This window comes from Rhinatrema bivittatum, chromosome 6, assembly GCF_901001135.1.
Source record: "Rhinatrema bivittatum chromosome 6, aRhiBiv1.1, whole genome shotgun sequence".
NCBI lineage: Eukaryota > Metazoa > Chordata > Amphibia > Gymnophiona > Rhinatrematidae > Rhinatrema > Rhinatrema bivittatum.
This window is the reverse complement of record NC_042620.1, coordinates 208,593,359-208,616,647: the sequence shown is the minus strand read 5'-3', so window position 1 is coordinate 208,616,647 and position 23,289 is coordinate 208,593,359. Positions and strand designations below refer to the sequence as shown.

The 23,289-nt window shown below is 43.3% G+C and overlaps 1 protein-coding gene across 1 annotated transcript in view; it reads right to left on the bottom strand.

Moving 5' to 3' along the window:
* TRPM8 (transient receptor potential cation channel subfamily M member 8) overlaps nt 1-23,289 on the bottom strand; it is a 249,858-nt gene that overhangs the window by 65,303 nt on the left and 161,266 nt on the right. Inside the window, exons 13-14 of the mRNA XM_029607928.1 lie at nt 13,191-13,320; nt 6,871-7,016 (exon numbers count right to left, since the gene is read on the bottom strand). Coding sequence (XP_029463788.1) covers nt 6,871-7,016; nt 13,191-13,320 — 276 coding nt within the window. The remainder of the gene's footprint in view (nt 1-6,870; nt 7,017-13,190; nt 13,321-23,289) is intronic.

Below are 23,289 nucleotides of genomic sequence, written 5' to 3'. Positions count from 1 at the left end.
AAGCGAGATTATAAAAATAAGGTGGGCAGGAAGTGAAATTTCTGGTTGGCATCCGGCTGATGGCATTCAAAAATTCAAAGTCTGCATGTATGTCTCCTGGTGCAGAAACCACACCAGCATTAGGAGGCACTTCTCTTACTTGCAGACGTTCCCACCTCCTTCCTTGGCCTCTTGTTTTTCAGCACGAATGCTGATATCAATTGACTCTGGGAGGAAGTGAGAGAATATCAGTATTTTGTAGAAGTGCTTTCTGCCCACCTTAGCTTTCACAGTCCACTTGTGCTTTAATGCCACCATACAGTACCAAATTAAAGCACGAGAGAGGGAAAGACAGAAAGAGCAAGGGATAGGAAGAAAAAGAGATTGAGGGAGAAGTGTGAGACAGCAAAAAGAAGAAGAGTGAGAAAAAGTAAGGATGGAAGACAGCAGCAGAAAGCAAAGTGGTGACGGGGAAGACAGAGAAAAAGATAAAAGGGTAAAAGAGGTGGAGGGGAGGAACTGGGGAACTGAAAAACTGCAAGGGGAAAAGCTGGGTCATAGCAGAGAGAAGAGAACGAGGAGCATGAGCAGACCACAGGTAAGTAAGAGAAGAAGAAGAAAGAGGAGGAAGATGGCAGTGGAGAAATAGTAGGAAGAAGGAATGAAAGTCTAGGACAGAAAGGAAGCAAGGCATTATGCAGCGATTTCAAGAACACATGCCTTATGTGTAGATAGGTATCACCAACACGGTTGGTTTCTTCTTTTTTTAATTTTTTTTTCACCGTACTATGTTGATGGGACCAACATAATAACAGAGGCACAGATATTGAAAGGATTTATGTGGTTAAAAATAGCTTTCAACCCATAAATCAACTGGCTGAAAATATCACCCTCCTAACCGGCTAAATGTGTTCACAAAAAAAAAAAGAAAAATCAGTATGTGAACAAATTTAGCCATTTAAAAAAGGGGGCCAGGTTGGGATGGCTTTTCAAATTTATCCATTTAGTGCAATATTCAGAGCTAATTGGATACATTTAGCCAGAAAAATCTAGACACTGAAATAGTGGCCTACATCTGTCCAACCACACACTCTCCATGTTAATAAAGAAAGTGTCTGCCAGCTGATCCCCCCCTCCTAAGCCCCCCTTCCCATCTCCTGAAAATAAACAAGGACAATGCTGGCCATGGGATCTCTTCTGCCTTCCAATAAGTATTTTATAAAGATGCCAGCCATGGGATTGCTGCTCCTGATAACAAAAAAAAAAGGTGCTGGACACAAGTATCCAGCTGTGAAAAGAAATAAAGATTGTCAACTATAATATCCCTGCTCTAACTGCGAGGCTTTTCTCTAAGCAGTCATAGAATATGTAAAGGGATGGTTATATGGTCATTTAATTCAGTGCCTTAGTAACATAGTAATGATGGCAGAAAAAGACCAAATGGTCCATCCAGCCTGCCCAGCAAGCTTCCCAAGGTAGTAACTGCTGCTGTGTGCAGGTTATCTCCAAGCCTTAATGTTAAAAATCGGAACCTAGCAACTGTGGGGTACCTGGGTGTTCCCCTTTTGGGTTGGCATCATATAATCAGTATATTGGCATATAGTAGAATTATGAAGGAAACTGGTATCGAAAATCACTCGTAGATTTTAATACATATAAATGTGTATAAATAAATGAAAAATTGATTATTAGGGAGGTGATGATTATATGCTAAAACCGAAGGGGGAACAGCTCAGTACCTCACACTGAATATTTTTTTACCATCCCTTTAAATATTCTAAAGCTGCTTAAAGAAAGGCTTAGGGCTTATAATGTGGATATTCTGGTAGACACTTCATGTATCTACATCCAGAGTGGACTTTTCTGTGTTGAAAGAAAAAAGACATCAGTCGTGGGAATTCCTCCCTCCCTCCTTCAATGCTGGTAAGTTTTGGTAAGTTTGGGGGTCTTTTTTGGTTTTTTTTAAAGGTGCCATAAAAATCCCCTCCCACCCTTCCTCTCTCCCTCAAGAAGGTACCAAATGTAGGGATCCTAACTTCCTCCAAATAATACAAAAAAAAACCAAACTAGGATTCTTGCTGCTTCCTTCCCTCCAACTGTCAAATTAAAGAAACAAACCAAAAGCAAGTACTCTCCAAAGGGATCATTCTCCTTTCCAGCTGTCAGAAGAAAAGTGCCCCTCTCTCTCAATAATCATGAAAAGGTTCCACCAGTGGGCATCTCCTCTCTGTCCCAGAATAGTGCCAGCTATGGGGATATTAATCCTCCCTCCAACTGACAAAACAATTACATCGATGCCATTTTTTCTTTACAGCTAGAGGGAGAAATGGGGGTGGGGTGGGAATAAACCCATGCTGGTAATTTTTATTTTAAATCGAAGGCAAGGAGAAAGGTATCCCTTAGGGGTGTGCATTCGGATTGACCGCATTAGTAAAACGCAACTCATATTTTTTTTTTACTTAAAAAATTGATTCGACATAAACGATCGGATTTCCCACATATCGAACATAGATATGTTCGATATGTGGGAAATCGCGATTGTTGAGCCAAAATAAAAATATAAACCCCCTCACCCTCCTTAATCCCCCCCCCCCCCCGACTTACCACAACTCCCTGGTGATGGAGCGAGGAGTGAGGACGCCATTTCTGCAATCCTTGGCGAGAAGCATGTGACGTCGGCGGCACGTCGAGTGACGCCGGCGTCACGTGATTCCCGGTTCGTTCCCGCCGGACGGCTCGTTCGGCCCAAAAAGAACTTTTGGCCAGCTTGGGGGGGTCAGGAGGCCCCCCCAAGCGAACTTGCCGGGAATCACGTGACGCCGCGTCTGAGTGACGCGGCGCCACGTGATTCCCGGCAAGTTCGCACCGGACGGCTCGTTCGGCCCAAAAAGAACTTTTGGCCAGCTTGAGGGGGTCAGGAGGCCCCCCCAAGCTGGCCAAAAGTTCTTTTTGGGCCGAACGAGCCGTCCGGCGCGAACGAGCCGGGAATCACGTGACGCCGCGTCACTCGACGTGCCACCGACGTCACATGCTTCTCGCCAAGGATTGCAGAAATGACGTCCTCACTCCTCGCTCCATCACCAGGGAGTTGTGGTAAGTCTGGGGGGGGGATTAAGGAGGGTGAGGGGGTTTAAATTTTTTTTTTGCACATATGTACATATACCCAACTCATTGGATTTTTTTTATGTCCATATTGGCCGCAAGTGGGACCCCCTTTCGGACATAAAAAATATGAACATAAAATTTTGCTCTGCACATCCCTAGTATCCCTGCTGCTGTCACCTCTTTAACAAGAACAAGGAAAAACGGAGATACAGAGGGGGGATTTCATGGCCATCATCTTTTTTTTTAATTATTATGAAGGAGGGAGGATGAGAGGAATCTTCATATCTGGCATCTTTTTTGACAGCTGGAGGAAGGAGGAGCGGATCCCTGCTAACCAGTACTTATTGACAGCTGGAAGAAGGGGTGATCCCCACACCAAGCACCTTTAATTACGTTTTGTAGCTAGAGGGATAGAGGATTTTTCTTGGATAGCATTTTTTTTTTGACAGCCAGACAGAGGGAAAGATGGAAGAAGGGATTTTTGTGGCTAGCACCATCTTTTTATATCTTCTAGGAGCAAAGGGGTAAAGAACATAAGAACTGCATTCTGGGTCAGACCAAAGGACCTGCAAGGCAAGTATTAGGGATGTGTATTCATTTAAAAAGAAAGCACAAAACATGATGAACAACAATATTTTGTTTCATTCAGGGCACTGAAACAAATTGAAGGCCCCCCCCACCCCCACCCAAATAAATTAAACCTTATTCAATATTCATTTTACATGGGCCTCAGTCTATGCTGGGGCCTCACTTAGGGCATAGGCAGAGGCCCAAAGCAGGGGCCATAGCCTACACCTGAGCAGAATGCAGGGGTCTCAGTCTAGGCATAGGCTGACCTCAGGGCCTCAGCTGAGACCCAAGCCTCCCCAAACAATCATATACCTGATCTGTCAGGTATCTGCAGGCCCAATGCCTGGGCCTTGACCTGGACCCAAACCTGATGCCAGAGCCCGATCCAGAGGCTGGGTTCCGATGCCTGGGTCTTGGCCTAGGTCAGAGTCCAGACCCAAGCTCAGGCCCAACGCTGAGCTCTGGTGTGACCTCAGCAGCTGGCTTCAGTTGAAGAAAATAAGAAAGAAGAGGACATCTTCGGATCTGCTTCAAGGCCTGGGCACTGGGCATGGGCCTGGGCCCAGACTCCAGGCAGGGTCCCAGCATCAGGCCTGGACCTGGGCTTCAGTCTAGACCTGCCATTGGCTCTGGGCCCAGGCCAAGGCCCCAGTATCAGGACTTGGCCTCCGGGACAGGCTGGGGCATTGGGTCTGGGTCCACAGCATAGCTTAGGCCGAGGCTCAGGTTTAGGAACCCAGCCTTCAGACTGGGCCATGGCATCAGTCCTGGATCCAGATTGAGGCTCCAGTGTCCGAACCTGCCCTCTGGTCCAGGGTGTGGCTTAGAACCTAGTCTCATGCTCTGACCTTGTCCCTGGCAACGGGAAGTGGCCTTGGCATCAGGCCTGGATTCGGGCCAAGACTCCAGCATCAGGTCCTACTCCGGGCTAGGCCATGGCATTGGGCCTGGGCCCAGGTACTGGCCTAGGACGAGGCTCAAGTTTCAGGACCTGACCTCTGGGCCAGGCCATAGTGTCGGGGCTGGGTCCAGGCCGAGGCCTCACCATCAGCACCTGGCCTACAGACCAGGCTTATCTGCTTCAAACATGGGCCCAAGTTCCAGCCTAAGTCAAGTGGAGGCTGGGAGGATCCTGGTTCAGCATTTTTCAGGGTGGGTGGGAGGGAGGGACGGGAGGCCCCGTTTTTGGTTTTTTGTTCATTTTTTTTAATGTTTGGTTCACTTTTTTCAAATGAATGAAATGAATCAAAAGTTCTGCAAACCAAAATTCATGGGAAAAAAATCTCCCAAAAACAAACCGAAAAATAAAAACACTTTTTTTTTCTCTGCACACCCCTACCCAGTATCCTGTTTCCAAAAGTGACCAATCCACATCACAAGTACCTGGTAGGATCCCAAAAGGTAAATAGATTCCATGCTACTTATCCCAAGGATAAGCAGTGGATTTCCTCAAGTCAACCTTAATAATGGTTTATGAACCTTTCTTCCAGGATCCTTATGTTCTTCAGTATTTTTTTTTTTTGGACAAGTGGAGGAATGGGAGATCCCCTACAACCAGCACTTTTTTGATTTGTCAGCTATATGAACGGAGAGAGGAACCTTACAGTCAGAATTAGTTTCTAACTGCTGGAAGGAGGAATGGGGATCCATAGAATTATCTTTATTATCAGGAGGGAGGGAGGGAGGGGGACCCCCATGGCCAGAAATTTCTTTTATATATGGAAAGAGGGAGGGAGAGAGGGATCCCCATGGCAGGCAAGATCTCCTTTCAGCTCAGATTAGGTCTGTAGGATGAGACTGGGGTGTAGGAGGAGGAATATAAGGCATAAAGTGTAGGCCCTAAAGGGAAGCTAATATTTTTTCTGATGGAGAGGAGGGCAGCTGAAGACAATATATTTAGAGTTGGATGTGATGAAGAAATGTCATTTTGGCTCCCCCCCAAAATTTCTTCAGTCTAGAGACACCACTGATTTTCTGTGACCTTAAGCATTAGTACAAGAAGGATTAAGGGGGGATGCTGGAGAAGCACACAAATGCATTGGCCCCCGGGCGCCGGAGACCCTTGGTGCGCCACTGGGTGCGAGCCATATGGGGCCGCAAGCAGCGGCAAAGAGGAGTGGAGATTTGGCGGGCCGCGAGCAGCACCCAACCTGCTCGCGACCCAGAAGCCACACAGTCAGCGGGTGTGATCGGGGCTGAGGGGGCCGGGGTGTGGCGGCGCAACTGGGGGGGGGGGGGGGGCATGAAACCAAGTGGATGCCCTATTAGTGAGGTGTCTTTGCTACAGTGTCAATATTCGACAAATTTTGCTGTATTGCAAGGAACAATTGGTAGACCAAGCCCAGCTTTATAAGGGGCTCTGATGATAAATATATATCACTGTGAAATCCATTTTATTTATTTTTATTTATTTAAATGATTTATATATCGGAGGTTCCTGTATAGTATACATATCACCCCGGTTTACAAAGAACAGTAACTATCGCTAAAAATATAGCGGTTTACATAGAACATAGAACATAATAAAAGGTTAATTAAAATAAACATAATAAAAACATAATAAAAGGTTGAGAGGTGCGATGTTGTGTAAGGCCTTATGAATCATCATTAAAGATTTGAACTGGATCCTGTATTTAATCGGAAGCCAGTGGAGATGGTGGAGAATAGGGGTGATATGATCTCTTTTTTTGGCATTTGAAAGAATTCTTGCAGAGGCATTCAGGACCATCTGAATGCCTCTGCAAGAGTCATTTTAGAGTTATTATGTTTATAAAATGTTTTATAAATCATTTTATGATTCTATAATGGGTTTCACAGTGAAATGTATTTGTCCTCCAGCTTCCTAGCAATACTCCAGAAGAAGCACCATGTCCACCAACTATTTAAATTGTGCAGTTCCTCATTGCTTCATTATAATGAGACTTTACATGCAAATGGATGAAAATTACAATGTGGATGGCTGATGAAATAACTTGGATGTCGTAGGTAAAATAATAGTTTGACATTGCAAACCTTTACAATGAAATCACATCAAGACAATCAACAGACATAATCCTACTATAACAGCCTTAAGATATTTCAGTTTTATGTTTATCGAGGCATTACAACCCTTCAGGCACTTCTTTTTTACCTTATGCTTCACAACATCTCTGATATATTTGTAATGGAGAGAAACATTATCCCCTGTTGTGTCAGTGCTGCCTTTTTTTCCTTTACCTGAACTCCAGGCTGAGCAATAAATTGTTGATCTTTTGCTTCCACTGCAAGTTCCAGACAACTGCTCCCGCCCCAGGCTTCACAGGAATAGACCAGCAGCTGTTCAGCCAGTTCCTCGTCATTGCTATAACACTCTGTGAAGAGCTCTTCTCAGACACAATTGGACACATATCAGAAAGAGAAAAAAAAAAGAGTGGGGGGAAGATGAGACAGTCAAATGTTGCAGAATTACACACTTTCAGACTATAGCTGATGTTACAGTATAAGCAGTTTATCTTATCTTAGTACTCAGGGTTCAGGGAATTTCCAGCAAGGTTCAATTCCAAACAAACTTTGTAAATGTTTTTGAAAGCCTCCTTAAGCTGGCAGGACACCTACAAGAACTCACCCGATAACACACTACAGGGCCCATTCTGTTTTATGCATCAGTAGGACTGTTACCTCTCCAGAGGTTCACAGATGCACAGGCTCATTTTGGAGCCCGGAGATAGATTTTCTGGCTCCAAAACAAACCTGAACATCTGGGGATCTCTGGGGAGGAGGGGGCAGGATCCGGGCCAGTAGGCATGCCCTCTTCTGCTTCATTCTCTACCTCACACCGCTAGTTCCTTTTGCTCTTGAAGTCAGATCCCGGGAAAATATGCAGGCAGGCTGAATTTACAGGATAAGTTATCTGGCTAGCTGTAGCCGGATAACTTGTACATCAACTGGCCCACTGAATACGACCCCCTAAGTGGCTGCTATTTGCAGTAGAAGGAAAATATACATGTACGTTTTCTTGCATGTACGCACTTACTTTTGAACACAAGTGCATACGTTTGGAGGCAGAGTTATGTGGATTTTAAAAGTGTTTGACTGCTGCCACAAAGCTCCTAAAATACAAGCATAACATTAGACATCCAGACTTCAGAGCTTATTGAAAATTACCCGCTTATGTGGGGGGGAGGAATTAAGATGGTCGCCACAGATGGACGCTGAAGCAGTTTTCTTTAATAACTTTTAGCTGTTTCAGTTTTTGCCTCTGTTCTGGCCCAAGATGGGTAGGAAGAGGAAGGGAAAATCTGTGATTTCATCTGGAAGCTCCAGTATGATATGAGGCCCTATGGATGACCGTGTACTGCTACAATACCCATTGAAAGGTGTCCAGGAGGACTCAAGTGTGGATGCCTTGCTGGTTTCAGGGGCTGTGCCGAGTCCTGGCAAAAGAACACCACCTTCCCCCACAGCCATGACTGATCAAATTGAGAAACAACCTTACTTAACTACAGTTAGTGGTGAGGTAATGGAGACACTAGTTGAGGCCACTGGGTTAGACCAGCAGGGAAACCTGGATGTCATAAGAACATAAAAACCTGCCATACTGGGTCAAACCAAGGGTCCATCAAGCCCAGCATCCTGTTTCCAACAGTGGCCAATCCAGGCCATAAGAACCTGGCAAGTACCCAAAAACTAAGTCTATTCCATGTTACCGTTGCTAGTAATAGCGGTGGTTATTATCTAAGTCAATTCAATTAATAGCAGGTAATGGACTTCTCCTCCAAGAACTTATCCAATCCTTTTTTAAACACAGCTACACTAACTGCACTAACCACATCCTGTGGCATCAAATTCCAGAGTTTAATTGTGCATTGAGTAAAAAAGAACTTTCTCCGATTAGTTTTAAATGTGCCACATGCTAACTTCATGGAGTACCCCCTAGTCTTTCTATTATCCGAAAGAGTAAATAACCGGTTTACATCTACCTGTTCTAGACCTCTCATGATTTTAAACACCTCTATCATATGCCAACATTGATTTGTTTGATGTTCCAGATATTCCTGGTCTCCTTCGTCTGATGTTCCTGGTCCTCTTCTTCCTTGGAGCTCCCTCATCGTCTATTCCTGATGTTCCATGTTCCACGATCCTGAATTTCCTGATGTTCTTGATGTTCCGTGTTCCAGTCCTGGTCCTGATGTCCTGGTCTATGGCTCTTCATCTTGCTTCCAGGTTCCCTGCTTGTCCACCTTTCCTGGTTCGTGACCAGCCCATGGGGGGCTGTGTAGGGCACTTCATGGCACAAGGCCTGTCTTCATGTTTGCAGTGCAAGTCTCCGGAAGGCTCCTTGTTTTTAATTCCAAGGTCTGTTCCTGAATCCGAGTTCCGAGTCTTGAATTGTGAGTCTTGAATCTTGAGACTTGAATCCTGTTCCCGGTCTTTGGAGTACCTTGTGCCTGCTTCCGTCCATGCCCAAGATTCAAGCCAGAACTTGCTCTTCTTCAGCGTGGTCCGCGACCAGCCACGGGCAGCTGTGTAGGGCGCACCTCAGTGCAGGCCTCTCCTGAATCTTCAACAGGTTTCCAGTTCCAAGCCTTCAATTTCTTGCCTGGAGTCTACTTTGCTTTCAGCATGGTCCATGACCAGCCATGGGCAGCTGTGTAGGGCCCGCTGCGGTGCAGTACTCACCCTGTGCCTGAACCCTCGCCTGAGTCTTCCAAGTATCCTGGATCCTTGTCTGAGTCTTCCAAGTTCCATGAAACATTGTCCGAGTCTTCCAAGTATCCTGAAACCTCATCCGAGTCTTCTAAGTTCCTTGAGTCCATGCCGAGTCTTCCAAGTTCCTTGAGTCCTTGTCCAAGTCTTCCAAATATCCTGAAACCTCATCTGAGTCTTCCAAGTTCCTTGAGTCCTCGTCTGAGTTTCCAAGTTCCTGAGTTCCATGTCTCGTCTTGTTCCTGCCCTCAGCCTCCGTCTGGCCTTACACACTCGGTGTTCCCAAGTGGTGGGTCTGGAAGGGCTATCAAGTGGCCAGAGGGCTAATCTTGAGATCAGCATTGCATTGCTGGGGCTCACTGGTGCGTGCTGGTCCAGTGGAGGGCTGACCCTGCCTTGTTCCAATTCCTGATGTTTCAAGTCTTGATCTTGGTCCAGCCTTGTTCCAGCTCCAGCCCATGCTTGAACACTCTCACCTCCCATGGTGTGTGTCTTGGGGCTCCTCCCTGAGCCGTGCTGTGGCCCAAGGGCTCAAAATCTCTGTGAGCAAGCGACTGCACCTCCGTGCTCGCAACAGCATGTGAGTAGGAAGAAGTGCATGAGAGAGCATGTGTTGAACAGGAGAGAGAAAGAGTGCATGAGAGAGGGAGAGAGAGAATCACATGAGAGAGGGAGCATGCATAAATAGTAAAGATAGGGACATGCATGTGAGTAGAAAATAGAGGAAGGGAGCGCATGAGAGAGAGCATGCATGTAAGAGTGAGAGGGAAGGTGCACATGTGAGAGAGAATTGTGTGAGAGTATGAGAAGAGAACATGTCTATGTTTATCTAAGAGACAGGAGCTAGTTAGTGGCCCTCCTATAGTATTTTAAATGGTTGAATACTGTGATGGCCTCCCAAGAGGCTCCCCCTCCCACTGTGGGTGTTAATGGTGGAATGCATTTTGATGAATGATCCTGTAAGTTAGCTTTGGGTATTTTCAGGAGCATGGATGCACCACTGATTATTCTGGCTAAGTTAGTGAGTTAAGTCTTATCCGGCTAACTTATTTAGCCTGCTATATCTGAATATTGACTTTTTAAAGGTTTTCTCCCATTCTGTGTCTGTGGGAAAAATACTTAATAAATAGGGCCCTGAATTTGTACCTGATGCAATAAAGTGAATTACCAAATGTTATAAGGAGTGGTAGAAGTGGGGTTTGAACTCTAGCTTTCCTGGTTATCAGCCTGCTAGGCTACTCCTTCATATCTAGCTAAAAGACCCAAAAAGAGTGCTACAAACCAAGAAATGAGCAAGTTAATATTTTGAGTAATCCACTTCATTTACATATCACTGTGATAGTTTTGCTGAGGAGAGTATAAGCCTAACACACATTTAGTTTTTCTCTGCTTCTATAAATGAACATTGGTAGTTGTGCAAAAAGCTGGAGAAAACTTAGAAAAATAAAGGCAGACTGATAGGGACCAATGTAGTTAAGCTTTGGAATGGAAACATTTTCCTATTGTCTTGTACAGGGTTCCTTCAGGAGCTGGAACAATAAAGATCTTTAATTGCTGCAGTTTTCTTTTTAAGGCCTGGATTCATCATTTATCGCTGAATGATGAATCCAGCGAAAATGGGGGGCGGGTCTGCGAAAGCCCGCAGCCTTCGCACCACTGCAGTGTCTTCGCTGCCGGCTTTCACACCGAATAGCGCCACCGTGAAAGGTGGTGCTATTCGGCGTGCTCCTGGCAACGATAACATTACTAACCTTATCGCCGCCAGCGAAGACACCGCCGAGTCAGCCCCCTCGCCACCCCGACTCCGCTCTGACTCTACCCCGACTGGAATTTGCAAGCCTTTAGAAAATAACCCCAATAGTTCTGTACTTCAGATATTTAATAATATGCTCTGGGATTTTCTTACTTGTTCCTAAATGAAAACTGAGACTAATGGGGCAGCTGTAGGAAAGTTCTGGGTTTACTATACCAAATCACATTCACATAATCAGCCAACTGAATGGCCTAATAGCTCAGAAACTATTTATATTTAAGGAATGGGCATGACACTACTCGTATTGCTGCAAAAAATTGCCAAACATCATAATTTAAAGCATTTCAACTTAACTGACTCAAAAAGAGAAAGGATACCCCCTGAAACCATCTATATTCCTCACACATCTCTTGAGGAACTAGGAAAGGAAATCTGCTTAAGGAAGGTACAAAAATATAAATCATTTCAAACTAGCCGTTTACCATTATTTATTTATTGATTGATTGATTCTTTTAAATCACTAAATCAGAAAACAAATCTGGTCAAATAGGTGTACATCATTAAAACACAAAAATAAAAATAATATGCAAAAACAAAATATAAAATAAAATGACCAACATATATGAGAATAAAATATTAAAACAATAGCATCCAAAAGATATTTGCTGTCTTAAAATGTAATTAAAATAACCAAGTTTTCTTTCTGAATAAATAATTTGTTTCCAAATTGACTTCCCGGGGGACTGAATCCCAAAGTTCTGGCCACCAGACTAAGAACATCCTCCTCCAATTAGCCTGCTTATATATCTCCTGCCTTAATGGAACTTGGCATAAAGCTTCATTTTGAGAAATTAAATTATGTCTGGGACCATAACCCCTAATGCCTTCCTGTAGATATTTTGTACTATCCCCACTAATTCACTTAAACTTTAAGGTCAAAACCTTAAACTGGTAATTGCTACAATAGTGGTGCTGCACTTACTCTTCTAGGATATCTGTAAATCCAGGTTTTGAACCACTGTAATCGCTGAATCTTCTTTTTTGGAAGGCCTACTAGCATGGCCTTACAATAATCAAATAAGGTGCAAATTAAGGCCTGGATTCATCATTCATCGCTGAATGATGAATCCAGCAAAAACGGGGGGTGGGGGGGCGAAGGGGCGAAGGGGGGCGGGCCTGCGAAAGCCCGCAGCCTTCGCAGGCCCACTGCGGTGTCTTCGCTGCCGGCTTTCGCACCAAATAGCACCATCTTGTGACTCAAACCATTTTAAAATCAAACCTAACCCCTCATTAATCCTCCCAGCTGTACGTCATCCACATAAATAAACCCTGTAAATATTACAATGGGCTTAAAGATTGTAAAAATAAATTAAACAACGAAGATGATAAAGGGGAACTATTAGCATGGGGTAGATTTTCAAAGTGTTATGCGCGTAACCCCAAAAACCTGCCCCTGCGCGCGCCGAGCCTATTTTGCATAGGCTTGGCGGCGCGCACAAGCCCCGGGATGTGCATATGTCCCGGGGCTTTGAAAGAGGGGTGGGAAGGAGGCTGGGTGGCAGTCCGGGGGCGGTCCCGAGTCCTCCAGCACAGCAGCCGTGCCGGGGGATGGTGCGCCGGCAGCGGGTTGGCACATGCAAGTTACGCCTGCCTCGGGCAAGTGTAAAGAGGATAACAAAGGTAGGGGGGATTTAGGTAGGGCTGGGGGGTGGTGGGGGGAAGGTGGGGGGAGCAAAAAGAAAGTTCCCTCTGAGGCCGCTCCAATTTCGGAGTGGCTTCGGAGGGAACGGGGAAAGCCATTGGGACTCCCCTAGGGCTCGGCGCGCGCAAGGTGCACAAGTGTGCACCCCCTTGCGGGCGCTAATCCTGGATTTTATAACATGTGCACGGCAGCACACGCATGTTATAAAATCGGGTGTACATTTGTGCGCGCCAGGTAGCGTGCACAAATGTACCCCACGCGTGCTGTTTTAAAAATCTGCCCCATTGTATTTAGCAATATTCCTATGGAAATGGTAATGGTCTGGATCTGGCTTATTTTAGTCTACCAAGTACAAGCAAGCAGTTACTCACATTTCTTCCGAGTTTACCTCCTTACCTACTGCCCTGGTCTCATACTCATTGGCGATCTCCTCTGACTCTCTGGCTGCATTAATATCATTCTTTACTTTGGCCAGACTCTTCAGGAGCTTGCTGGCTCCCAGTGCTGCCAGGGTACAGCCTCTAGTCTGAAATGAGACATGAAGAGCTGGTCATACACGTCAAAGAGATCATTGTCTTATCTCAGTGCACAGATACATGCTCAACTTTGAATTTGGGATGCGAGGGTAAAGCAATCAAAGTACCAGAAATGCAGATTTCAGGAGAGGAGGAGATCTCACACAATATGCACAAATTTCACATTGATTTTTTGTGCAACTTTTACATTGACTTTGTGTACAGCGGAGATAAGAAGTATATCCAAGCAAAATGATCATGGATTTGTAGCAAAATACATGGGGTATTTTATGGGGTGTCCTGCCTTGTTAGTAAGTGTTTGCATTGATTGACAGCTGGACTGTGTGGCCCACATTTTATTTAGTTTAATTTATTTACTTTGCTATACCACCTTTCACAAACAAATCAAAGCTCTACAGCTATAGAATTTAACTCTAAAATATTCAGTGGGTCAATGCAATACCTGACAGTACCATAATCTAAGCTTTCCTGCATAGATACCTAAGATTAATTTTATAACAGTCTGAATAAATTAGATGGTAGAAATGAGCATAAGTTACTCCACTTTTAAAAGTGAGTGGATGTGCTTTGAACATCATCCCACCAAAACAATCTGCACACAGTTACATCTGCTATTATTAGGATTGCCAACTGCCAGGTTTTGGAATGGACTGCTGTGCAGTGTCCGATCAGAAGCACTGACCGGATGCTGAAAGTCCAGTTTATGCAGGCGGTTCATCCTCTCTCCCACCGCTAACCCCCCCCACCCTCCCACCTCACCCCTTTATTTTTTGCTCAAGCATGTGCATATAAGCGTGGAATTAGCGGCTTTTAAAATATGCTTTGCTCATGTGTGGCCCAGATACTCACATATAAGGGCCTTTTTTTAGCATGAGCACCACATTTCAAATTTGCCCCATAATATATGTTTATGTCCACATGTTTCATGTTTGGTCTGATTTGTTTTCTGTCCACCCTTTCGATAAATCCTTGCTTATCTTCAAAAAGCTCTATTGGTGTAGGTTGATCGATCCTAAAGTCTGAGAATAATTTGTACCACTTCACACATTCTCTGACAGCTTGTTCTGCAGCCCAGTACTCTGCCTCTATAGAAGAAAAAGTGACAACTGTCTGCATCTTGCTTGACCACGTGAAAGCTGCACCTTTCTGAAAGAACATAAGATGATTTGCTATACGGGTCAGACCAAAAGTCCACCGACCCAGAATCCTATCTCTAATAGTGGACAGTCTAGATTGGCAGGATCTCAAAGGGTAGAGAGATTCCACGCTGCTTTTCCCAGGGATAAGCAGCTACTCCACCTTAATAATGGTTTATAGACTTTTCCACCAGGAACTTGTCCAAACCTTTTTTAAATGCAGCTACACTAACAGCTTTCAAGACATCCTCTGGCAATGAATTTCAGAGTTTACTTATATGGTGGTAATTTGGGCGATAGCGGCTTTGAAGCAGCCAGAAGGAAGAAGGAGGCAAACTTTGGCTGATTCCTTTTGTGCATTTTATTTACAGTGAAAACATGAGGCGCCAAGCAAAACAAGGAAATGAAGCCGCTCCCCTTAAAGTTCACATTAAACGTAGCAGGTTTCAGTGTAAGCCGGCTTCTTGCCTGCTCCCCGGGGTCTGTCTAACCCTTCAAGGCCCTGAATTTTGTGTCATTGGCAAATTTGATCACGTCACTCATTGTTCCCATTTCCAGGTTTATAAATAGATTAAAAAGCAGATCGGATCCCTGGGGCAGCTCACTATTCAACTTTCTCAAGTGAGAAATTTTACCATTTAGCCCTACTCTCTCTTTTTTTCTATTTTTTAACCAGTTCCCAATCCTTTGCCCCCTATCCCATGACTTCTTAATTTCCTAAGAAGTCTCTGATAAGGGACTTTGTCAAATGCTTTGGGAAATTCAGAAATACTATATCAACTGGCTCACCTAATGCACTTGTTTATTTATGCCCTCAAATAAAAGTATCAGATTGGTGAGGCAAGACTTTCCTTGGCTAAACCCATGTTAGCTTTATCCCATTAAACTATACCTGACTAAGGGGCCGATGCAATAAAGTGAGCTCAGCCTAGCACACAGGTTCATGCACGTTTAGACAAGCTAGCATTACACCGATGCAATAATGGGATTAGCGTGTCCAAAATGCACGTCCAAACTGCATAGCCAATAGCACTCATCACATGTAAATTCCATGTAGATGAGGCAATTAGCTATTACCCACCGATACAGAAAATCACCGGTCACCTAATGCACCCTTTCTAACATGGTAAATTTAACGCCAGCCCTGGAGTTGGCATTAAGTCATACTGCAAATCAAAGGCTCCTGAAAAAAAAATACTGCTTTTGATACAAAACAGGTCCAATCAGTGTAGTATGATTTCTCAAACAAAAGATACCATTATGCATTTAGGAATGTCAGAGCAGCTTTTAAAGTCTCCTTATATTTCAGGGTGACAAGGAAAAACAATGGAGCTTTAAAGGCAGGAAGAGAGATGATTATTACAAACAAGAATAACCTATACAGTCTTTTTCATTTATCTTTTTATTTAAATAATGTTGAATGGAGGTTGAGTATCTCCAAGAGACGCGTGCACAGTGATGGCTCCTGGGCTCCCGATGCTTTTGAGCGCTAAGGACTCACAATGTATCCCTAGCGTGTCCTTTTTACTGCACCAGCTCATTTTAATATAACATTGGGCGTCTAGGAGAGGTGGCTGTGCACTCAATACGAATGCCCGTTTTATCAGCTGACTGGAAATCTACTGTAATTGTCCACCGCTGAAGTCTTAATTAACTTTACAGTACTGAAGAGCACGAATGTACAAGCCAGTATGCTGAAACGCCAATCAGTTCACAAGCTGTGCGCCGAGCCTTTGTGCTCAAGCTGATGTCTATAGCTGCACCACTAGCTTGAGCTTGAGCTGTTCTCTCATATTCTTAGCCCCTGAAGCAGCCCACATTGTATGGGCGAAACTCAACCCAAGTCGGGCGTTGGTTTTTACCATTTATAATTAAAGCACTTCTTGACACCAAACTCATTTTGTTTTGGTTGCATTCCTGCTGCGTTGGATCATCTTCTGTATTGCTTTCTGAGACCATCCTTTTAGAACTGGACTTTCTTCTATAAACATTTCTCTTAAATCATTGTTATGAAATTTCCTTACATCGCTGCCTTGGGGAATTAGCTCACTCAATCTGTTATTCTCTAAGGAGCGGATTTTAAAACAGTTATGCGCATATATTACGTACGTAACCGTGAAAACCCGCTCCTGCCGTTGTGCCTGGGATCGCGGGCCGGCCGTTGGCTGGCGTACACAACCTATGCCTGCCCGGAGGCAGGCGCAACTTATAAATAAAGGTAAGGGGGGGGGTGTTTAGGTAGGGCTTGGAGCGCATGTTATAAAATCAGGCGTATATTTGTGCGCGCCGGGTTGCGCACACAAATGTATGCCCGCATGTACCTCTTAAAATCCGGCCCTTAGCTTAGACCAGTGGTTCTCAACTGGTCTAAGCTAAGGGCTTAGACCAGTTGAGAACTGGTCTAAGCCCTTAGCTTAGACCAGTTGAGAACTGGGGTGTCACCAAAGAGTAGAAGGTGTGTCACCAAAAATTTGACATAGCAAGCCTATGCTTTCTATAACAGCCACATGTTCTTCACTGCTTGAGGAGAGTGCAGAGTCAGGAGCCTGGTACTTAAAATTCCTCATAAACGCTTCTCCCTCACCCCTGGAAGTCACTGCCACCACCAATCCAAGCCAGAAATGTTGCAGGCATGCTGTATCCTGACCCGTCATCCTGACCCACCTCCCTCTCCCCTCCCCCCCTTTGAGTTTCAGTTTTTCACTGTTTGCTTGTTTATAATTTATGGTCTTTTATTCTGTATTAGATAAGGATCAATCTGCATTCTGCATGTTTGTAGAGGTGAGGGATTCTGCTAACTAGGATGTAGATTCTGTGTAGGAATCTAGAGCAGTCTGGCTTTCTTTGTTTTTCCAATAGTAAGTATCTATGGGGTAGATTTTGTAATGTGCGCGCGCGTCCATATGCGCACTTCCTGGCGCACACACATGGGCACGTCGATTTTATAACATGTGCACGCCGCCGTGTGCATGTTATAAAATCCGATGACCGTGTGCACATGCACACCAGATTTTATAATCTGCATGCGTATGTGCGGGCGGTACGTGCAGGGGGGTCTTTCGCAATTTCTGCACGGCAACACTTTTGGGCCTTCCCAAGTTCCCTCCCAATCCACTCCAATTAAGGAATGGACTGGGAGGGAACTTCCCTACCCCCTACCTAAACTCCCTCCCTCTTCCCCTCTCCTCTTACTTCACTTTCCCAGGCTGAAGTAAGTTGCTCACGACGGCCGGCTATCGTCACTTCAGGACAGTGATCAGTGGCACTGTCCCGGCCCGCCCCCACCATTCCCTGCCGAGACCCCGCCCCCCTGCCCGTCCCTTTGAAGAGACCCGGCAGGTGTGCACGTATCAGGGTTTATGCAAGTGGCTGGGCCTCTTTGAAAATTCGCACAGTGCGCAAGGCCCAGCCACACGAGTAATCCCCTGAAACTCTACCCGTATATTTGCAGTCTTACTTTTTCATAGGTAAAGTTGTTGCTGCCTTTCAAGCCCCGGGTGTTCATACTCTTATGGCATGGCTGGTATGCTATATAATTTCTAAATGTCTTTTTAGCAGGTTTACATGTTATTTCACAAAGTGGCTGGCAGGGAAGGGATTTTGAAGTACTTTTACTGAGGGGGTATCAGAATTTGAATATATTTATTGTATGGTGAGTTGAAAGGGGAAATTTCCTAACTCTGCTTTGTATAAACTCCAGAAGAGGTCAGAACATTCTGAGGTTGACGGTGAAATGCATGAGAGTTTGTCTGTATCGAAAAACTGTGTGCTGTATATGCAGATCAGTCCCAGATTTCTCACTGATGCAGTAAGTAAAATTACAAATTTTGTGAAAAAAAATAATTAATAATGATATTTTATAAGCAGTTATTCAAATTAAAGAATGTTACTCTTCTCCTGCATCATTTTCAACAATAAAATATCTAGAATCTCTTTTTCTTAGTATAGCTGCTAACTGTAGTGTGCAATGTGTCACGCACGTGAGCATCATCTGTCAGGTGTGTCATGAAGGAAAAAAGGTTGAGAACTGCTAGTTTAGACAATTTTTCAACTACTTGTGGGTTCCGTCCAGATGCAGTCTCTTCGAAACATGGCCCATGTTTGAGGACCATGAATCTATTGACATAGCCTTTTTGGCTTGGTGCTGATAATTTAACTATCTACTTGCTTGTATACAATATAATAAAAATTTGTATTTGAACTCTATGGACATTGCTGAACTTTCATGTCCTTCCTCCTTGCATTGATCCTATACATATGGTGTTCCACCAATAAGCACTACTGAGAAGACTACTATTTTTCCAATTGCTAAGTACCATCTGCAGGGCATATGCAATAAGGATAATCTAATAATTGATTCTGATTATTTGTGAGCATGTCATTTATGATGGAAGATCACAAAATGATTAACTCGTATAAAATGGGAATTGGAACAGAGTTAATCTGGCTGATATAATCTCACACTTGAATCCAAAAGGGTTGTACCTTGGCACAATCACAGAGCATATGTTGCAGAGTACCTACAGCTAAATTGGAATGCCAACAGATATTGGAGTCCCGCAGTACTGCTCTATTTATCTGTACTGGAGTCCAAAGGACACGGTGGTGAAAAAAAAAAATATGGGGTTGAGTTAATCTAGCTGAATGTGAGTTTCATTAATCATGTCCAATATTTTTGCCAATTAAAATGATCATAATTATGTGATAATTCCTTTTCCCAAGACTTTCCTAAACCAGTACAATTAGAAGCAGATTGTTCATTGAGGAATTCATAAATTTATGATGCTACATGCCCATTGATACTAAATTTGAGACACAATAAATATAATTCTGGGTATTCAGGTAATATGGCAAGCTCAGGGACGGAGATTTTATACAGTGATATAGTTGTACCCATATGTATGAGACCGAGTTGGTTGATATTTTTGTTCTACTTCTTTAAAGGTTTGTATATGGTTGCCATCCATTATCAGTTGGAGTTGCCAAATTCCTTTCACTTGCTATTCTTTCCAGTTGATAGTCTTTTTATGAATAAGTAAACATGGATTTGACCAAATTGAAAAGCACTTGCTAAAATTCCATGTGGCACATTTAAAACTAATCGGAGAAAGTTCTTTTTCACTCAACACGCAATTAAACTCTGGAATTTGTTGCCAGAGGATGTGGTTAGTGCAGTTAGTGTAGCTGTGTTTAAAAAAGGATAGGATAAGTTCTTGGAGAAGTCCATTACCTGCTATTAATTAAGTTGTCTTAGAAAATAGCCACTGCTATTACTAGCAATGGTAACATGGAATAGACTTAGTTTTGGGTACTTGCCAGGCTCTTATGGCCTGGATTGGCCACTGTTGGAAACAGGATGCTGGCTTTGCTGGGCTTGATAGACCCTTGGCATGTTCTTATGTTCTTTTGTTCTTATTTACTGATTTATCTAAAGCACATAAAACTAGATAGGTAACATTCAAAGACAGAAATCTTTGACAATTTGAGGTGCTTTTAAACTAGGTATTAAGTTTAGTGGTATTGGTGCTACCAAAGACTTTTCTAATGCTAGCCAATTTGGTATATAATGCAAGTCCTTTGAGTCTAAAAGCCATTGGACCCAATAGTGAAGAAGAAATATTTGGTGATATTTTAAAAAATCTGGATATCCTATCCCTCCCAGTTCTTTCTTTTTTTTTTTTTTGTTTCAATTTTCATAAAGCAATACACGGCTTACTCTTCCATAAAAATGAAGTGAACATTCTATTGTAGTGTAAAATGTTTTAGGTAACAGGGCGGGAGACATACTTAAAAGGTAATTTATTTGTGGTTAGCAAACTTTTGTTGGTTTCTAACCTTCCCCACCAGGCCAGGTGTAGTAGAGATCATCTCTTAGTTGTTTCTTTCAAAATATTTGTAATTGTTAAACATGATGGTTTCCAATACAGATTCCATATCGGGCTTAAATAATACACCTAAGTATTTAAAGCCTACAGGTGACCATTTGAAATCAAAATTAGAAAGGGATGACTGAGTGCATAGGTAATTCAGTGGCATTAGCTCAGTTTTGTCCCAATTTACTGTAAAACCCCAAAAGGCTGAGAATTTTTCCATTAATTCCAACAGGACAATAAGAGTTTTATTGGGATGGGTTATAAATAGCAAAACATCATCAACATAAGCAGCAATCTTATAATCTTGTCCATTAAGAAAAATTCCACTGTTATATTAATTTTGTCTAAATGCAATAAAGAGAGGCTCAAGAGTTAGGATGAAGAGGAGAGGAGAAAGAGGACACCCTTGCCCAGTGCCTCTTTTTAAGTTGAAACACTTTAAAGGCATGTTATTGACAATAATTCTTGCGTGCAGATTACTGTATAGTACCTTTACATATGTGATAAATATCTCCCCTAACTCATACCTCGATAGTAATTTAAACATATAGTCCCATTCCACTCTGTCAAAAGCATTTTCCACATCAATAGATCAGCTGTTATCAGAACATTGCAAGTTTTTGCTCTAGTGATGGTGTTATAAAATAAACAAGAATTATCATAAATTTGTTTTCGTTTTATAAAGCCTACCGGGTCTAGCTGAATAAGATTTCCTAAAATGGAGTTAAGTCTAGTTGCCAGAATCTTATAAAATATTTTACAGTCCACATTCAATAGTGAAATAGGCCTATAGTTCTGCACTTGAATAGGATCTCTGCCCGTTTTTTCTAATATTATTGTAACTTCTAAAAAATTGCCAGAAACCTTCCCTTCCAGAGAAAAATAAAACCCAAATTTTCAAAAGGCCGCGTATGCAAAAACTGGGAGATACGCACATGGCTGGGCTGTGCGTACGCCGAGCACATTTTAGAAACAGGCCGGCCATGCGCATATTTCTCGGTATGTGCAGAAGTGCTGGGCCATCAAAAAGGGGTGGGCTGGGGGGGTGGGGTCTGGGCGGGCCAGGGGTGGGGTGGTCCCGGCCAGAGAATAGCGCCATTTTGCGGCGCACACAAATTACATCTGCTCCTTAGTGTACGTAATAAAACAAAAAGTTCTAGGATACTTAGTGTGGGTTTAGGGATTAGGGAAGAGAGGGGAAAAGGGAGGAAGGCTAGGCAAGGTGATAGGAAGGTTCCCTCCCAGTCCACTCCTTAATTGGAGCGGACTCAGAGGGAACTGGGAAAGGCCTTCTCGTGTTGCTGCGCATTGTTTTTTAAAATCCCCTCTTCCATGCGCGAGAGACCCCATGCCCATACATGCGCGCGTGGATATTAAAATCTGGCGTGTATGTGCGCCCGGGAATCATATTTTATAACATGCGCATGGTGGGGTAGGTAGGTAGGTGATTTTGCCTCTGCACATCCATAATCGGTACAGAAGTTCCAAGCAAAATCCAAGGATAAACAAACATGGTAGCCATAGTATTACTGGCAGACATACTGGCCTTTTTGTTGTTTTGTTGTTTTTTCTTTTGTTTGTTTTTATTTCATTTTGTTTCATTTATCAAAAAAAAAAAAATAAATAGAAAAAGAAGCAGACAAACAAAATCAAATGAAACTCCTATTTCCCCTGCCCACCAAACCTGCTTAAAGAAAGGCTCTCCCCAATTTCCAGGACCCATTCTGATCTCCCCCTACACTAGTCCATACCCCATCAGTGTATTTTGGCTCATCCAGAGGAAAAAAATGATCCCCAGTTGCTCCTGCCCTGCAGCTTCAACTTTTCAAAATGGACACCTGTCGACCTGAGGTGAGAACCATTATGTTGTACAGCAGAATCTGGGGATCGCTCCTGCCCTGGAAGAATTGACAATACATTAAGGGCTGAGGTAGAGGGAGGTCAGGAGTTTCTGGCAGCCAGGGAGCCTTTCCTTAAGTGGGTTTGGTGGGCAGTGGGAACGTACCTGGAGTCTTTCTTTTTACAATTTTGTGGCAGCTGAATCTTAAAAACAAAATGAAAGAACAACTTATGAGATTTTGTTCATTTTTCTTTTGTTCCATGTTGATAATGAAGCAAAGTAGGAAATTATATTTCTCATTTCATTTCCTATGACAGCATATCCACATTCATTTGCCCAGATTTATACCCCTAGGTTAAGTGCCTTGTGCTGAAAATCAGTGCTAAAGCATCTCACTTTTTTACTCAACCCTAATTCCACTCTACTTTTTTGTGTGTTAAATTTAGGAGCCTAGTGAAATTCAGTTCCTAAACTTAATCACGCAGTCCTAGTCCTTGCAAAACACAGCTGCTTGATTGGTTATAGAGACCAAAAAATATGATCATATTAGTCTAATCTTAGAAAAGTTTAGATTACAATTTAAGATGTTGGTGTACTGCCATTCAAGTGGAAATGGACTACTATATTTGGTGGACATATTCACATGGGAGTAAGCTTGCTCAAACTTCTCATTCTGCTTTGCATGTGCTGATATTGATATCTTCTCTTGAGACTGCTTGGTTGTCTATTACACGGAGCTTGGCTTTCAGTTGTTTTGCACCCAATTTTTTTAGGAAGCTTGTGAGGACTTGGCTTTTTAAGGCAGCCTTTTAAGATGTTTAAAAGGAATTTTGAACTGTTTGTGGGATTTTAGGAGTGCAGGATGACTGGATATGGGGGTGGGGAGAGGGATGGGGTTGGGTTTTATAATTATTGAATACACTTGGTGATGAAAGAGTGTTTTAGAATTGTAAACCACTTTGATACTTAGGGGGAAATATGTGCTATCAGGCAGAGCATAAATACATAAAACAGTAGATTTTAAAAAGGGCCAACTTAGGAGCCTATCTTCCAATGCTAGGCACCTAGCCCATTTGAAAACTACCTCTAGAAGCCTAAACAGGAACTCAA